Source organism: Thermobia domestica, chromosome 2, assembly GCF_964235325.1.
Source record: "Thermobia domestica chromosome 2, izTheDome1.hap1.1, whole genome shotgun sequence".
NCBI lineage: Eukaryota > Metazoa > Arthropoda > Insecta > Zygentoma > Lepismatidae > Thermobia > Thermobia domestica.
Window position 1 is genome coordinate 364,999,778 of NC_137455.1, and position 18,070 is coordinate 365,017,847.

General features: G+C 33.3%; 1 protein-coding gene across 1 annotated transcript in view; it reads left to right on the forward strand.

The window, feature by feature from the left end:
* The window catches only part of LOC145679603 (peroxidase-like), a 40,588-nt gene extending 24,020 nt beyond the window's left edge, over positions 1-16,568 (forward strand). Inside the window, exons 9-13 of the mRNA XM_081750180.1 lie at positions 2,241-2,391; positions 4,671-4,841; positions 7,317-7,515; positions 9,901-10,006; positions 16,224-16,568. Of these exons, the coding sequence (XP_081606306.1) occupies positions 2,241-2,391; positions 4,671-4,841; positions 7,317-7,515; positions 9,901-10,006; positions 16,224-16,290 (694 nt within the window). The 3' untranslated portion in view covers positions 16,291-16,568. The remainder of the gene's footprint in view (positions 1-2,240; positions 2,392-4,670; positions 4,842-7,316; positions 7,516-9,900; positions 10,007-16,223) is intronic.
* The last annotated feature ends 1,502 nt before the right edge of the window (positions 16,569-18,070 follow it).

An 18,070-nucleotide genomic window follows, 5' to 3' on the forward strand; every position in this document is an offset into this window, starting at 1 on the left:
CAATCTACCAGTCACATATAAATGGGTGAAAGTTATAGTGGTGTAAGTCATATCTTGTCTGACTAGAAATGGATTCACTGAGAAAGACCAATAAAGATTCGCCTTGTCTAACAGCTAGTCACATATGGATGGGTGAAAGTTCATGCAGTTTTTCATATAACAAGTTCATTTCGGGGGCCTTGAGCCCGATAGCCACCCCCCTAAATACACCACTGATCGTTTTATTTAAGTTTTAAATATCCGCGGCAAAATTCGTAAAGACAAAAGATTTTGAACTGAATAATAACATGAATTTCCTGCTTTTAGTCGACACTTAATTTCTTCGGGAATATGATTTTAGTCTGTTAATAATGATTCTAGATATTTGAAAGTATTCACTTATCAAAAGTATTATTTGATATTTTAACGCATCCATAATTTGACGTATTACGATTCCGACGAACCTCCATATATTTAGTTTTCTCTGCATCTACTTATAAACCCTTCTCACTGCAAGCATTTAATAAGATCTCTGCATTTCTTTCCATTGTTCTCCTATCATCCCCTATTAAATATACATCATCAGCATATACCATAAGACGGTGAATACCATTCAGCTCTAGACCCTGGTTGCTATCTTTGATTTTCCTTATAGCGTTCTCCAGAACAAAGTTGAATAATAATGAAGACAACGCACCTCCTTGTTTCAGGCTATTCTCGATGTGAAAGCTCGTGGAAAGAATTTTTTCTCCTCGGACTTTACTTTGAGATTCATTAAAACATATCTTAATTAATCAAACTAGTTTTTTTGATGTTCCAAATTCTGTAAGAATTTGTACAATGTTTTTCTCCTAACCGAGTCATAAGCCTTTCTAAAATCAATAAATAATAGTTTGGTATAATTTTAAAATTATTTCCTGGTTTTGTCAAGAACTTAAAATAGAAAAAAAAGAAAAGAAAGAACATTTTTACTAAGAACAAACCGAAAAATGTGGAAAAGCATTTCCTTAACTTGCATTTTGTCGGTAAAGATTTCTTCTTTTCTCTCTAGCTCGGACGTATAAAATGGCTTTCATAATGTAGGAAATATTCTGTTGGTACATTGAAACATTAATGTGAATACTAGAGCTGCAGAACATGTACGTAATGGTAAGAGGTTTTCACCTGTCTCAGGTTCTTCGAATTATTATAAAAAGATTATTACAGAGCCGGCTCTACTATATGTGCAACACGTCCATTTGCACGGGGCAACAAGTTTCGAGGGACAGCAAAATCTGTCATAACTATATTATTTAAAATAAATATTTCTTGTTGGAATCAGACTACATGATGATGGTAGTTAAATTTGCTTGCTAACTGACCTTCTATTTGAATAAATGCTGTTTAGGTCGCAATAGTTTAAGGTCATATGGGTAGTGTTAAGCAAATGGCCATACAAATCGCAGCATGAATTGCTTGGTTGTTGTCAAATACTAGAATTCAATTCTCGAACAGTAGCGAACACCTGTTCCATTTAGTTATCACAGTTTTGATATGAAAACTATCCTTATCTTTGTCACAAACAAGTTTCTTATCATCGAAGGTGAAAACAAGTTTTTTAATTTTTTTTAACAGATGTAGAAGAAAAATAAAAAAATAATATAAAAGAGCTAGTTGGACTGGAATTGAAAACCGATATATTGAGATTCAAGCTTGATATTGAATTCTATAAAAAGGATTACCATCTTTCCTCTGCAGCTGTGTTTGGTTTATCTTTCACTAACATAATAGATTATTATTTAAAGATAAAAAATCAGACGCAACGAGATTGTATTTGTAGTGTTTAGGCCTTTCTGAGTGCGAGTGCTGCTTCTTACCCCTTCGTTGTTTATGATGGGGTAACATACTTAAACTAGTGGCTTTTAAGATTAGCTCTTTCTGGAGGAGAGGGCCGCAAATGATGTCGTTGCGCGGAGTAGCAAATTGCCTAGGGTCGGCCCTGATTATTACAATTTACCATGGTGTTCAGAGTGTTAGAAACTGTTCAAAAATAAAATGAAAAAGTTTAAAATCGCGCAAAGGAAGAATATTTTTTCAAAATATTATTCACTAAAGGAAAGAAGCCATAAGTTAAATAGTGATACAGTCAATTTATTAGATGAGTCATATTAGTTGATCAAATTGTTGGGTGGTAATCAAGTCACAGGTATATGAAATAATATTTAACTGAAGATTCTTTCTGTACATGTTTTATTTATATTTTCAATAATTGTTACTTTCAGATTAGACGGTGGTTCTGGTTGCCCAATTCTGAAACTTAGTGATCATATAAACCGTCCTGGAGTCATAGCAGAGCCTAATATGATGGATTATATGATCAGAGGGTTGTCGCTTCAAAAAGCAGAAGGGGCAGATCCATTTTTCACTACAGAGGTGAGAATCTAATATTTAGTTCGTTTCGCATACTCCGTTTATACGTTATTTATTTATTTATTTATTAAATACTAGGAGAGAAGCTAGACTCCTAAAGTGTTACGCCCTTTATATGAGAAGCGGTGTAAAAGAAACGTGGGATAAAGATGTTGAATGTGGGTTATGAGTAGTTTCTTTTATTTTTATTCATATTAAACAATTAACAAAAAAAGGGTGTATGCTTATATTTATGTACAAAGTAGACATTATAGCATTCTGCTATAACCATAAGGTTAGGTATGGACGGAGGCGAAGCATGATAAATTCTGGGATCTGAAAATGCATGGAAAGCAGTCAGAGCCAGGAATGGAAATAGCAGTGTGCAATTGACGAAGAACATTATAACGTTAACTCTGTAATCATAAAATGAAGGAAAATGAAGTGCAGTGAACATCACAACACATAGGATATTTTAGAGGACAAATGAGCTTATCTTCTAGTCCTGGGAGAACTCAGGACTATAATGAAGACAGTGGGTACCCCGTCCGCTGGAACGAATGTGCAACGTAAGTTGAAAATATGAAAGATGAAGAGGAATCAGATTTGTAAGTAGCAACAGCATGAATGTTGGGATAATCCGGGGATAAAGAGTAATGATATTAAGAAAAATAGTAGAGAACGTGGAGTATGATGAAGCAGATGAGGAAATGTATTGTCTCTATCTAAGTTCATGATATCTAAAAGAAGAGCGTGTCGCTCGTCGAACAGTTTACTAAAACACTTGCTTCTGAGTCTTTCGAGGTGGTATAAAATATGTGGAAAAGTTCGTGTGTAGGACTAGGTAGTTTGATGCGAAATGCAATACGTAATGCGTGGCATTTAAGGATTTTTACTTTTGCGTAATAAGAGGGAGGGGGATTGATCCAAATCACAAACCCATATGTTAATAATCGCCACAGAAAGAAAAAAAAAGTTTATAGGTATTAAGGAGGATTGATGATTTGAGATGTCAAGACGTAGTAGTAAGCCGGTGTAAGAGATTCAGCCTACAGTTTTGTAGTAACGACAATTTTCAAATGAGGACGTCAAGTGAGGTGTTTGTCAGTGGAAAAAAGGCCAAGATGCGTAACATAATTGGTTGGTTTTAGGCGTGTGTCGTGAATTGTTAAGTTGAGGAAATTTAGATTTTTCTGAATTTTACTGTGTTTCTTGGGCGGAAGAATAGACAACGTTTGAGTTTTGTAGGGATTGATCTTCTAACGCCATTGATTGCACGAATTAACGAAAGAATTTATAGCAGAATTAGAACTAGAATTAGAATAGATTGCAGACTACGATTGATTTGTTGAAGTGTTATTCTCAATGCAAGGAAAACCGTATCGTCTGTTTTACTGAAATTGGAGGTAAATCTGTGACATATAGTAGACAGAGCAATGGAGAGAGAGATGAATCCTTGAGTACGTAAGAATGTATAACGAAGGTATGGAAGAGCGAGTTATTGATAGAGATGTAGACCAATCTGCAGGAGAAAAAAATTAATAATAAATCGAATATAGACAAGAAAAGGTTTAAAATTTAACAATTTAGCAATGAGTCTGTGATACCATACTTTCTCGAAGACTTTTTCAAGATCAAATAGGGAAATATACCGTGCTAAATTGAAAACGAAATTAAATTTTTAGTTTAACTTCCCACGGTTATGCTATCTCGGGTAAATTGTCTGGCATCTGCACGAAAGTGTCGTTGTGTGTTGAGCGTGGAATAATGTGATTTTTACACGCGTAAGGTTTAAAACACATTGATGTCCACCGAAGGATGGTACTAATTTATAGTCAAAGTTGTATATCACGAAGCGAAACATAGAAAATTTTAAAAACAACGTCATGTATCTTGAAACCACTCCCGGGCATTGCTTTTATCCTGATCTCGTGAATCCTGATGTAACTCAAGCAGTTGACAATATGATAAGGAGGAATATTGATAAATGAAGATTACTGTTTTAAAATTTTTTTTATTTTTTTATTTTATTTTTTTTACCATTACTATCCTCAACTCATTACATTGTAAACTTAGTTTTAAATTTACTTCCTTTTTAAATTTTTAAAGAGGTCCTTCAGATCTCCATTTTTCAGTTAGGTAGAACGCTGTCTTCAAGTTTACACATTTTAAATTTATGACCTAGTTCTATTATTTGCATATTATACTGTGTAATTATACTCGATTATTTTTAATTAAAAAGTATTATTGCTGTTATATTTTGCTATTTGTCTAATAATTATTTTATCGTTCATTACGCTTAGATTACACAATACATATTCAAAGACAAGAAACCATATGGAAAAGATCTTGAAGCGATTGACATACAACGTGGAAGGGACCATGGACTCAGACCTTACAATGACTATAGAACTTTATGTGGACTGCCAGAAGCAAAAAGTTTTGATGACTTTGGAGATGTAATATCCCAAGAGGTAAACTGATTTTTCTCTTTTATAATTTTGTTTAATTTCTTTTATGATTGTCTAAGGATTCTGTTAGTATTGGTTAATTATAATTGATAGGTATCTTTAAATTCAATGCAATGACCTCTTATCGACCTCTTCAAGTTTTCTTTGTTCCATTTTAACCTGGAAGAGTGCGTTTCCACGGGATGTTCTCATGAGTTTCGATTTTGCAATGTTGATTTCCATTCCATAATGCTTTCCAGTGTCAATTATTTTATTAACCATCTTCTGTGGTTAATCATCTTATCGAAAAAGATACTGAGTATTATTGAAAAAGCAATGAAAGAAAATATTGCATCGTTTCTTTCCTATAATATTTAAAAAAGTTAATCAAGTCACCTACAAAACTGAAAAAGTTTCAAAGAAAAAAAAATCAATTTTATTATTACTTCAATGCCCAATTTATTGTTTTGACGAATTTTTTTTCTCGGTGATAACTGACTCCATGTATTAATTAATCATTGAATTTAACGTAGGCCGCACCTATTATGTTAGTATCAATATGGAAAATAAACCAAGAGCACAAAATGTACATGGAATTGTCACTTCACTATATTTGGAACCGAATAGATCACTTAAGCGAATTAATTACGTTAGCAATCGAATAATTCACTGCGATCGATATTAGGCTTTCGTCTTCACAAGAAATAAGAACTTTATTATGAAATTATTATATTTTTTATTAGTTTAGTAAAGTGACTTCGAGTTGGCACCACTGATTCCTTTTGCTATTTTGGGAACAATGCACACCGAAAGTGAAAAAATGCTCACTTGTGTGCGTGTGTAGAACAAAGACCTATACTAGTATAAACTAGTATGAGAGTTGTCTTTTGCGTATTTTTACACTGTTCCGAAGATATTACGCAGCTTTGCTTTGTCTGGTAAGGATCAAAACTCGCTTCTGATTGGTAGTATGCCCTTTAAAACGACCAGTCACAATCCTACTTTCTGTTGGGTAGATTAACGGCGTAGCTAGTGTTCCGGAAGAAGCCGAGAAGTGCACTTCATTTAGAACGGGTTCGAATTGAGTGCTATGATTTGAAGATATCCTCGAAAGGATTAGTCCGTAGTGATGTTCAACTCATAAGCATTTTTGCAGGATTTAGTAAGGATTTACGAAAGGTACAACGAGCCATTATAAGTAAGATATTCAATTGACATTGGTGTCTAAACAGAAAATTCTATTTACGAGGGATTGCAGTGCTGAGACGTTTATCTAGAAACAATTGAATTAAGGCAGTCATATTGAAAGAAAAGAAAGTTCACATTGATCCACAGCACCAATACTATACAAGATTGAAAGAAAGGTAGTTGTATGCATATTTGAAATGTTAGTAATTTTATAAAACGGCCGTCAATTGCATTCTTATTTTTTGGATCAACAGAATTATTCTCTTTTTGTATACATGTACTTTTTGAGTAACACAGCTATAAATGCAAATTAGTATCTGAATTTAGCAAGAAATTGTAAAAGAAATGTAGCTTCAACTAACCTGTGAAAGCATGATGGTTTAAATTAGGCATAGTGTTCCGTTGATTATTTTTGTCAGCTTATTGTTGGTTACAATCCCAGTACGAGAAACTAGGTCTCAGTACGTATTTTCTAACATTGGAAATAGTGGGCCGTCACTCGTATTAAAAGAAAAAAGAAAAGGCATCAATCAGTTGTTATATTAGTTATTGACAGACCCGACCTGGTCACACATGTTGCTATTAATCAGTATTCAAATCTTCTTTGAAGTTTGAATGCTGATTCAGACTGCATGTTATGTTACCGTGTGGTATGAGAGATAATTGGGAGTAACATTTAAAGTTTTTGTATTGCGTTATAAGAGTTAGTTGAATATCATTTGACTTCTCAAATGAACAATAGCATGATGAAGACAAATTTCTTTATAATTATAAGTTAGTAGACACGTCTTCGGCTCGAGTGAACGGAACAAAGATTGATATCAGGTGAGGGCGCGGTGGCTCAGTGGTAGAGCGTTCACCTTCGGTGGTTGGGGTCCCTGGTTCGATCCCAGCTCGCGCCGTGTGGACTTTGTGGGGGACAAACACCGTGCTCGTGGGTTTTCTCGGGGTTCTCCCGTTTCCTCCCACTTTCTTCATTCCACCATTTGACTCATCTCTCATCATCACCGTCTCCTTTAGCCTAACCGGCATAACCGTGGGACGTAAAACTTAAAGATTTCATTTCATTTCATTTTTGATATCAGGTGAAAGTTCATGTAGTTTGAATCCCACGCTAAATTTTAGGTCCTGGTGTCAATGCTGAAAATGGATATTTAACTCCGAACCAATTAAGCAAAAAAACCAAAGTTAATAACTGCTGTGGGGTAACTAACTGAGGTCATTTTAAGAGTTTTTTTTTAAATTTTATTAAGAATAAAATATTTCCTTTGCATTACTAATTCTTAACATATTAAATTATTTCTAATCTAGAATATTGAAAAACTAAAGACCCTTTATGCCAGTCATAACGATGTTGACTTCTTCATTGGTGCATCGTTGGAAATCCGTCTGAAAAATGCCCTGATGGGGCCGACTTTCCATTGCATACTTGTTGAACAAATGGCTAGGATGAAATTTGGAGACAGATTTTTCTACGATGTTGGAGGACAACCTGGTTCTTTCACACTAGGTAAGTTGATTAGATATAAATTGAATAACTGAATATAAATGAGACCATATCATCTTACAGCTTCTAATTTATGTAATAATGTATAACTGGCTGCACTACGAACGTTTAGACCTAATAACGTTTCCAGTCACGGAATTTTGTCAAAGAAAATTATTTATACTTTTATCTTAATACCTGAAGTAATTAATTAAATCAGCATAAAATTTATCAAAGGAAGTGAATGGAATCTTGCTGTTATAACAAGCTAGTTAAATTACAGATAGGACCTTCCCTAGGCAATTCGCCGCCCCGTACAATGACATCAAATGCCATCACCTCCTTTCTTTCTCCAGAAAGAACAAATCTTGGAAGCTACGATTTTAAGTATGCAACCCATCATGAACAACGAAGGGGAGAGGAAAAGAAACTCGCACTCAGAAAGGCCAAAACACAACAAACACAATCTCGTTGTGCCTGTTTTTGTTCTTTAAATAATTATACTAGTGAAAGATAAAGTAAACACACCTGCAGACGAAAGATAGGAATCCTTTTTATAGAATTCAATATCGAGCTTCAATCTTAATATATCAATTTGCAATCCCAGTGCAACTTGCTCTTCTATCTTTATTTCTTGATTTTACATCTATCAAAAAAATTTTTTTTTTTAAAATCTTGTTTCCATCTTCAATGATAAGGAACTTGTTTGTGATAAAGAAAAGACTAGTTTTCGTATCAAAGCTGTGATAACTAACTAAATTGAACAGGTGTTCATAACTGTTCGAGAATTGAGTTCTTGTATTTGACAACAATCAAGCAATTCATGCTATTATTTATTTGACCATTTGCTTTAGTACTGTCCATATGACCTTAAGCTAATGCGAAGTAAACATGATTTATGAATAGTATTCAAATAGAAGGTCAGCTTAAAAAAAATTAACTACCATCATCATAAAGTCTGTTTCCTCCAAGAAATATTTATTTTAAGTAATATGGTTACAACAGATTTTGCTGCTCCTCGAGCCCTGTGCAAATGCACGTGTCGCACATATGGTAGAACCTTCCTTGATTACACGAATGCTTATAAAAACAAAACTAGTGTACTATTATTCTTACCTTCGTAATAGCAAAAATAAATAAATAAAATAAAAAATAAAAATCTTTAACGTCTCCCATTTATATCCCTTAGGATAAAGAAGACAATGAATGATTAATAATAATGAATCATTATAAAGAATTGGTGGAATGAGAATGTGGAAGATAGCAGGAGTAGCCCGAGAAAATTCACAGACACGATATTTGTCCACTACAAACTCATATAGCCTGGAATCGAATTAGGGACTTATCTCACCAAAGGTGTACACTCTAAACTGAATTATCGCATCATTTCTCCTTTCTTCACCTTAATTCCACTTTATCCCTGCTGTTAGCAAAGCAGCAGCAGAGATAAAATGAGACATGAAATCTATTCTTGAGACCCTGAATAAAGAGGAAAAAATAGCCTAACTGGCATAACCATGGAACGTAAAACTTGCAAAGATTTCAAGAAAAAGAAAACAAAACAGGAAGTTCTTGCTATTTGGGTAGTATTATTAGTGATGATATGAAGTGTGAACGCGAAATAAAAGCAAGGATAGGAACGGCTAAAGAAGCCTTTAGGAGAAAGAAAATACTATTTTGTAGGACCTTGAATAATGAGTTGAGAAAAAGAATCGTAAAATGCTTCGTCTGAAGTATTTTCTTTTTTACTGTATGAGACAGAAACATGGACGTTACGCAAAAATGATGAAAAACGATTGAAAGCTCTGGAAATACGGGTGTGGAGAAGAACGAAGAAAATTAGTTGGGTCGATCGGAAAACGAAGGAGAGGATATTAGAATTTTTGGCGGAGGAAAGAAGAATTTTAGAAATTATTAAGAAGAGGAAGAGAAATTAGTTGGGACATTAACTAAGAAAAAACTTATCATGAAGGACGTGCTAGAGGGTATGGTGGCAGGAAAGAGAATGAGGGGCGAAGGAGACTAAAATTGATGAACGATATCAAAACAGAAAAATCGTACTTGAAGACGAAGAGGTTAGTGGAAGATTGTGGAAGCTTCTCAGTTGCGGCCAGTGACCTGCCAGTAATGGCAAATACTTATGATTAGGATGATGATATCTTTCTATTTGCAATCAGAAGTGATCGACCTGTGACATCCAGATTGAGTATTGGATGTCCATAGTTTATAAGTCCGCCGTAATTTCGTAATGTGAAACACAAGACATTGTTTTCTTTTCTTATTGCTAGTAGGAATATAATAATCAAATCTATTAACGGTTACTCTAGTTTTCCATATGTACTTTCTTTAATCCAACATTAGTATTATTTTATTTCACACAATAATAATGAAATTATGTATTCTTTCCAGATCAACTGATGGAAATTTACAAAGCTAGTTTGGCAAGACTTTTCTGTGATCATGGCTCCAATATCAAGATCATTTCGAAAAATGCATTTCTCAAGCACGACTTAGAGTAAGTATATTATTATGAATAATAATAATATTTTCTTCACATAATATGCTCACGTCATTTACGGAAAGTTCATTATTAGGCGAGTTAAAGAGGCAAAAATGTCAATAAAAATGCAATAATTTACCTGGATCTGATTACTTTGTTTTGTAGTAAAAATTTCAAGCATAATAGATTTTTTTAATGTTAAATAAGAAAATAACCAACATTTCAGAATATTTTGATGCTTAAACGCTGAAGAAAATGATTTGATACAGTTTGAAGATGACAGGTACTGTATGCTGTTTCTTTTTTTCTTTTTTTCTTAAAGAAACGTACAAAAGCAATAAACATCTTGACATAGATTTTGCAAGTACAGTAAAACTTGTTTGTAGTGTATATCTTGAAATCAAGAAAAATTATCCAACTTAGAAGAAACTTACTTATTATTTCTTAAAATGGGATCTGCCCGATAATATCTTTCTTAACACTTTGAGTGCTAATTACGTATATATGGCCGATAATCTGTAGATTGTGGATCAGGTATAAATCCGTCTTTCCATTCACGATTTATTTTATCGGTTTTCTTTCAAACTTGTTACGGAGTTAGTAATTTTGAATTATTCCTTAGATTTCATGGATTGTAATTTTATTACTGGATGATGCAAAATGCTTCATACCGTCCTGTTAGCGTTTTTGTTCGAAAGTGATGTGATTATTCTTTTACGGCAAAAATTACAAGAGAAAATATTTCGGACGATGTTATACAACTCGATTTTGACGACGAATTTAACAAGAGTGACGGCAATCTTTCCAAATGGAGAGGTATTCACATATTTCCAATGGTTCTGGTCAATTCTGGTCAATTTGCATATTGATACCGTACAATACTTAAATTTTATATATTTTGTCAACTGTTTAGCTTCTGTGAATTTTATGCAAAACTTAATGCACTTTACGGTATTGAATCTTTGTTGGAATATGGAATATGATATTCAAAATTAAAGAGAAATCTTCACTTTTCAGCGGTGTATAATTCATAATTTTTGCGTGTCTAGATCTCGAAATTTGATAGCTTTAAAATATTACAAAAGGTTGAGCATTTTTAGGAAGGTCTGTGTCTCAGAAGCCTCAAAGTTTTAAATCTTTTTGATTTTAATGAAGCTTGGCATGTGGCTTCGTCTAAATTTTGGAAATAATTCTACTGTACAAGGTTAAAATTTACCGAAAATAAGGGAGTAAAATCTACCCATGTTGCAAGTTTGTAAGGAATTTTCCAGTATAATTTACGTAAATATTATTCGCACTGAGTTGATTTTGAGTTTAATGTCCCTTTCAGCAGCGAGAATATATGAAACGTGGACCTACTGATTAACACTTCAATTGGCAAGCATTGATAGCATTACCATTAAATATTTAGTTTGTTTTTATGGTTGAACCATGTTTTCCTGATCAAAGTTTTGTAATTTTTAAAGTATTTTTGTACTTTGGTTACAAAATACAGGGTGTTGTTTTCAAAGCAACATTACCATAAAATAGGTCTTATGTGTAGCTATTGAGCAACATTGCTGTATTATGGTAAAATATCATAAGAATACTCTCAGTAATTAACAACAGTTTCATTGAAATAGTTTCGTACAGAGCAAGAAACCAAAAATAAAAAATAATAATAATAATAAAAAAGAACTTTCGCGGAACGTAGGAGATATTCCCTTTTGACGAAGATTAGAAGTATGCAAAGAAACGACCCGCAAATCATGTATATGAATATTGTATGAAAGCAATAATGACAATTAAATGATCACTAAAGTTATAATTCGTGCGGATAACGCAATAGAATGCGATGTCGCTTGAGAGTAACACTGTCCAATAAAGGGTTAACGTGGAATCCAAACCACATGAGCTTCCTGCGGGAATCGAATCCAGGTCTTCCACGCCAAAGGCACGCACGCTACCCGCTTAGCCACAAAGGAGCTCTAAATATTATTGCATTTTGATGAAACGTAGTGTATATTTTCTGCATGTTATCATAATCATTGTCATTGGTTGCGGTTGAAATTGGTGAAGTATAAGTGGACAAAAATCGTTAAGTTCTCCCAAACTTGAAATTTCTTTATTCAAGTAGTATGATAAAAAATAATAATAATAATAATAATAATAATTTCCTTCGATATCTTTCACCAAGTTTATTTGAATTTTGATGCAATGTGGTATATATTTTCCTTGGAGCTTTGCAATTATTCCTTTTGCTTGGGTTAAAGTCTATCAAGAATGAAAGGGCCAATGTAAATATATATATATATATATTGAACAAATTCCCAGATACAGCATAACTTTGCCATTTTACACAGGGACATGCTAACAAAAGAAAGAAAAAAAAACAAGACAACAATAACAACAACATATGATACAACATGGAGTTAAAATTAGCGAGGAATAAAGGAATAAACATACTCCTCCCTCCAATACTAAAAAAATATAAATATGTCTTACAATAACTTTCTTAAAAAGATATTCGATTTTGGTTGAACATGTCATATGCTTTTTGTGAGGCTTCGCATTCACCCCCACTGCTTGCGCCATGATAACTTTCGAAAAAAAAAAAAAAAAAAAAATCGATTTTGATAGAATATTGCGTTCATATTCAAAGTTCTTTCACAATCCATACTGCTTAGGACTGAAATCAGTAAAAAAATATTTTAAACATTTTAAATCGATTTAAAACATATGTTCCATGAAATTTCCTTAAAAATTAGTTAATTTTTGTAAAAGACAATAAAATTGGTGAAGAATAAGATAAATGAAATCTTCAATAATAATAATAATAATAATAATAATAATAATAATAATAATAATAATAATAATAATAATAATAATAATAATAATAATAGTTTTGGTCGTTTCTACAGAACACAGAATCGCTAATAACAATTATTAACAACAAAAGAAAAATTGAAATATATCCCAACCTTCTAATAAATATCCTAGTAATATAAATAACTGATGCATTTGAAAATGTAACGGTTTATTCGGCATGTTAAAATAAAGTTTTAACTCTGCTAGAGGCCAAGTGATGTAGTTGGGCATTAACAATTCATCTCTGCTAATTAATAATAAATACGATCATTGACATAGTTTGATCCAACTTAAATAACTGATTAAAGTTCACAAAACAATGTGAACGTAAACTTTAGTAATTGAGTGATTAATTCTATGCAATTTATTTTTATTCTTCCATTGCTCCCCATCATTTGATGAAGTATTTAGCGAAAGAGTGCAGATTATTACATTTTTAATGCATGTCAATTACTGGTCCTGTTCACTTGAATAACCAAAACTTTATTTTGAAAACTTTGAAATTATTAATATGTCTATTTTCTTGAAATTGTGAGATACGCTTTAAAATTATTAAAGTAAAGCATTAATTATTGAAATTGACATAATTATAAAATTGGTATAATTATCATATCAATGTAATTGACAACACATAATACCCTTGCTTTAAGGTCGATGTGAGATAGACTATGATTTTCATTAAATATCTATCAACGTAAAACTTTCGATCACAAGAGAACGCAATATAATTTTAGTGAATTGTGCTGGCGAGTTGTAAAAAAAAATAAATAAATAAAAATAAAAATAAATAAATAAATAAATATATAAATAAGAAAAGAAATTAAAAAACCGCAATTATTGATGTCGTATTACAAATTTTAAAAATGAATATATAACGTGTACTGATTATAGCAAATTTTGTATTATGTTGACTCAAATCAATATGTAATTAAGCTCTTGGCCCCAGTAATAATCCTGGAGGTGGCATTGTTAAATGATGGTGTTTAAAATTTGTTATTAACTTAGGCGAGTATGTGCACAATATGCTAATAATAATTAGCTAGTGATAGGTCCTTCCTGATACTCGTCAACGATTCAGCCTGTCCTTGAAATATCCTCGTATATAAAATAAAATAGACATGAAATAAATAATAAGGATTGAATTCATTCTCCGCAGTAAGCTTTCATGTTTTCTGAGTTATTGAATACACATTCGATATAACTGAAGTTAAACGCCGCTCCATCGAAATATTCTTATAATTGAGAATCCTGCATTGAACACTGATTATCACTTTACACAAGCCAAAGCTAAACGCAAAAATGTGCATAATGATTAGAATTTGTTTCTCACTTTCTAAGCATCCAATAAGAAGTGTCTCACGCACTAGATTTATAATTTTCCTAGTAGCAATGAAACTTTCTGCCAGATGGCACGTGCTTGGCTTTTGGCTTTCTACACTTGCACTTGAAACGCATGCTTTCATACAATCTGCCTTATGTTGTACTTACAAGCGGTGGCTTAGACTCTTCGCAGAGTGTCATAGCATCACTGGCCGTTCATTGGCTCTTGACTTGACTTGTAAAATGCTTACGTCAAGCTTAAGTGGAACACTGAGTGCAATTTTGCCTCCATGTAACTTCGTTACTGGAATCCAGTTTGCGGCATGCTTGCATGTTTTCCAATCAAGCTGGATGCAAGCTTGGCCGACTTGCAATTCAAGCTTACAGCAAGCTGTCTATTTTACTAGGGTCAATTGCGAGGCAATCCGAATCGACTACTGCAAGTACTGGTCTCTTGAGGAAAAATATTGAACTAACCAAAAAGTGTGACTACAAGGATAAAAACATGTATAGTAATTTTAAAAGTAAATAAATAGATAAAAATAACATGCATATATTATCAGATAATCTGTTGGTTTATGAGTGTACATTACAAAATATAAGGGACACTCTTTTCTCCTACCATTTCTCAAAGATGTGGTCAATCCTCAATATCGTAACTATATATAAAACTACATGAACTAACATAAAATAACGAGTACTTCCGGTTGACGTGGAAAGTTGAAATTTGGCATGATTGTAGCTTCCCGGGACTAACCGACAGGAAAATTGCCAAAAGTGAATATTTTTAATTTTTAGGGGGTTTAAAAGGGCGATGAAGAAATTCCCCATGCTATTAAAATGGACTTTTTTGAGCCTATAATTTCATCTCTTAGATACTTGAAATTGGAATAAAAACTTGAAATTCGGTATGCTTGTACAATTCTGCTAGCTTTACTTTAAACAAATCACCAAAAATAAACATTTCCAAATTTAGTGTGCTTTTATAGGGAACTGAAAAATGTGGGTCACCTTTTACATCCCAAAATGTTTAGGTACTTTCGGCAGGATTAGAACTATGAAATTTGGCATGATTGTAGCCTACTGCTACTAACCAACAGGAAAATTGAAAAAAAAAAAAAAAAAAAAAGTGAATGTTTTTAAATTTTAAGGGGACAAAGGGGGATGAAGAAATTTGCATGTTATTTAAATGGGCGTTTTCTTGGAATATAAAATCTTATCCTTTAGATAGTTGCAATAGGAAAAGAAACTTGAAATTCTTTAGAATTGTGGGTTTAAGAGGCACGAGGCCATAGGCTGAGCAAACGCGGGGACCTGAGGGCGGAGCCTCAAGCTACCAAAGGGTAGTTTCTACATAAGATTCTTCTCACACATAATCTCCAATAACGTACAAAATTAAGATAGTTTAAAATATTTCTACCACCCCTGTGGCAGAGATATTTATAATAATATCTATTTTACAATATTTTAGACGGTCAATGGGATTTTGTAATTGATTTATCACTAACAGAACTTATGTATGAAAGAAAATGAAGAAAATAGTAATACAATATGTAGGAAATTAAATGACATAAATTTAAGTAAAATTATAGGGGAAAAATAAAAATTGAACGGAAAAACTATGCATAAAGTAGGGATCTATAAAATTTAAATATAAAATGCATGTCAAAATGGTTGCTGGATAGAAATAAATAAAGTTGAATTAGTTGCCAGTGGCGGCTCTGAAGGGAAATAATGTTGGTAAAAATAACATTTTCTCGCTATATGCTAAGGAAAGAACACTTACATTGTATGATTAAAATTGATACGTATGTCTCTTCCTCATAAGCTGCCATTGATAGAAAGATGAATAAAATGACACATTTCAAAATATTTAGCGAAAATTGTCGTAAAAACAAGGAGGGGACATTGTGACAAAAGAACGAACAAGTGAAGCAGGAAAATCTTTTCTGTTTTGATTAAATTTATTTGATAGTTTTGTCTGTTGTGTGGAAAAAATCTTACAAATTTTAGTTTACATTTCTGTTCTCTTCTGTTGTTCAATTTCATTTTTTTATACTTTCAGAAACCCACTTGTTCCTTGTGATCAGATACCATCTATTGATCTAACACCATGGATAGAACAACAATAGTGTATTATTTCATATACTCATGCATAGATTACCAACATTCAGTTGTAAGCAGTAGGAGTTCATTGTATAATATTCATCACATTCATACCAAATGGGACAGACTGAACTAAAGCGTGTAACATTTTAATCTAAACCTTGCAACAAGCTTAATGTAATACGTAACTGAGTAGACCCATATGAGTTGTTATTGTTAGTTATTATGTTAAGATTGTTCGTTAAATCTTAAGCATATTTTCACATTTTTCTTGTGGAGAAACATATTGGGTTGAGAAAAAGCCCCCCCCCCTCCACCTTGTCTGTATAAATACATGTATTTGTATTTGTACTTCTATTTGTTACATATAGTAAGCACATGCAAGTTCCTACTTGAAACTCTTAATGTAATAAGTTGATTTTTACCCTGCTAGCAAGGTATACTAACAAGGTAATACACGTTATTTTATCAGGTTAATCACAGTAATAATAATGACAAAAACGGTAAGTTGTTTCGTCTATCTTTTATCTCTTGCTAGGTTATATTTGTGTCTTCAGTTGTTAATCAATTGTGCTTTCTTCGTGTTTCTCGTTAAGATGTTTCTCAATAAGACACAGTATCATGGTTAGAAGACAAGTTGTTGCTAATTTCAGCCCAAGGAAACAATAAAAAGACTCAACTTTAAAAAATCACAATTTTGACACATCGACTTAATAGTTTTCAAAACATGCCCCTTCTGCATCAACAGTGTTTCCAGCGACTCTGCCAATTACTGAAGGCTCCCTGTAACACAGAAACTGGCCTCGTTACGGCCTCTGACCTGAACTGACCCGTGGTGCCATTCTTTCATGATCCTTTTCAGTCGAGGGAAGAGGAAGAAGTCTGCAGAAACGACATATGAACTGCAGGGTGGCTGGGGAAAGCTGTATGATGCTATGATTGGTCAGGAAATCCATGACAGCAAAGGCGGTGTGGCTCGGCGCATTGTCGTAATGAAGCTTCCATGATCTATGATCAAGTTTAATTGTTCTGATATCATCCGCACACTCAATCTGTGTTCAGAATTCAAAGGATTTCGCACTTTCACTAAGTTTTCGTAACTTTTTGCTGTTAAAGGGCTGCTGTCCTTTGCTTATCTTCAACTTGCTCTCTTCTTTTCCGAAACAATTTGTGCCACTCAAAAACACTTGATCGACCCATGGCATCACTCCCATAAGCAGTCTTGATCATGTCATGGGTCTCACTCACAGTTTTACCAAGTTTGATGCAAAAGTTCACCGCGTAACGCTACTCTAAGAAACCATTCATTGTGGAGATGATAAGGCACCTTAAAAGAGGTTCACTTTAAGCTCAATCTATACTTCGTGAAGGCTTGGAGACTCTTTGGCGACTGGTGCGCTGATACCTAAGACCGCCCACCACCGAACCAGCACAGTAACCACACTATGCTTCACCACGTTTTGGTGGGGGAAAAAATCAGATAGGATGTGAAAAAATTTAGCCCAAGAAAACAAGGGGTCACCAATTTTAGTCCAAGAAAACAAGGAAGAAGATAGGGTGTCACCAATTTCAGTCCAAGAAAACAGGAAAGAAGATAGGGTGTCACCAATTTCAGTCCAAGGAAACAAGGAAGGATCCTGTAAATGGTTAGGGATAACTTGTCTAAGAATCTCCAAGAAATCCAGTCTCTTCCTATACAATTCAATTTAAGATCATCCCTTCCTGTTATAACTATTTTTTTAAATCAAAGCTTAATTTTTACATTCCGTTGAACAATGTCCATTTGAAGCGTTTTGTGCAATTTAT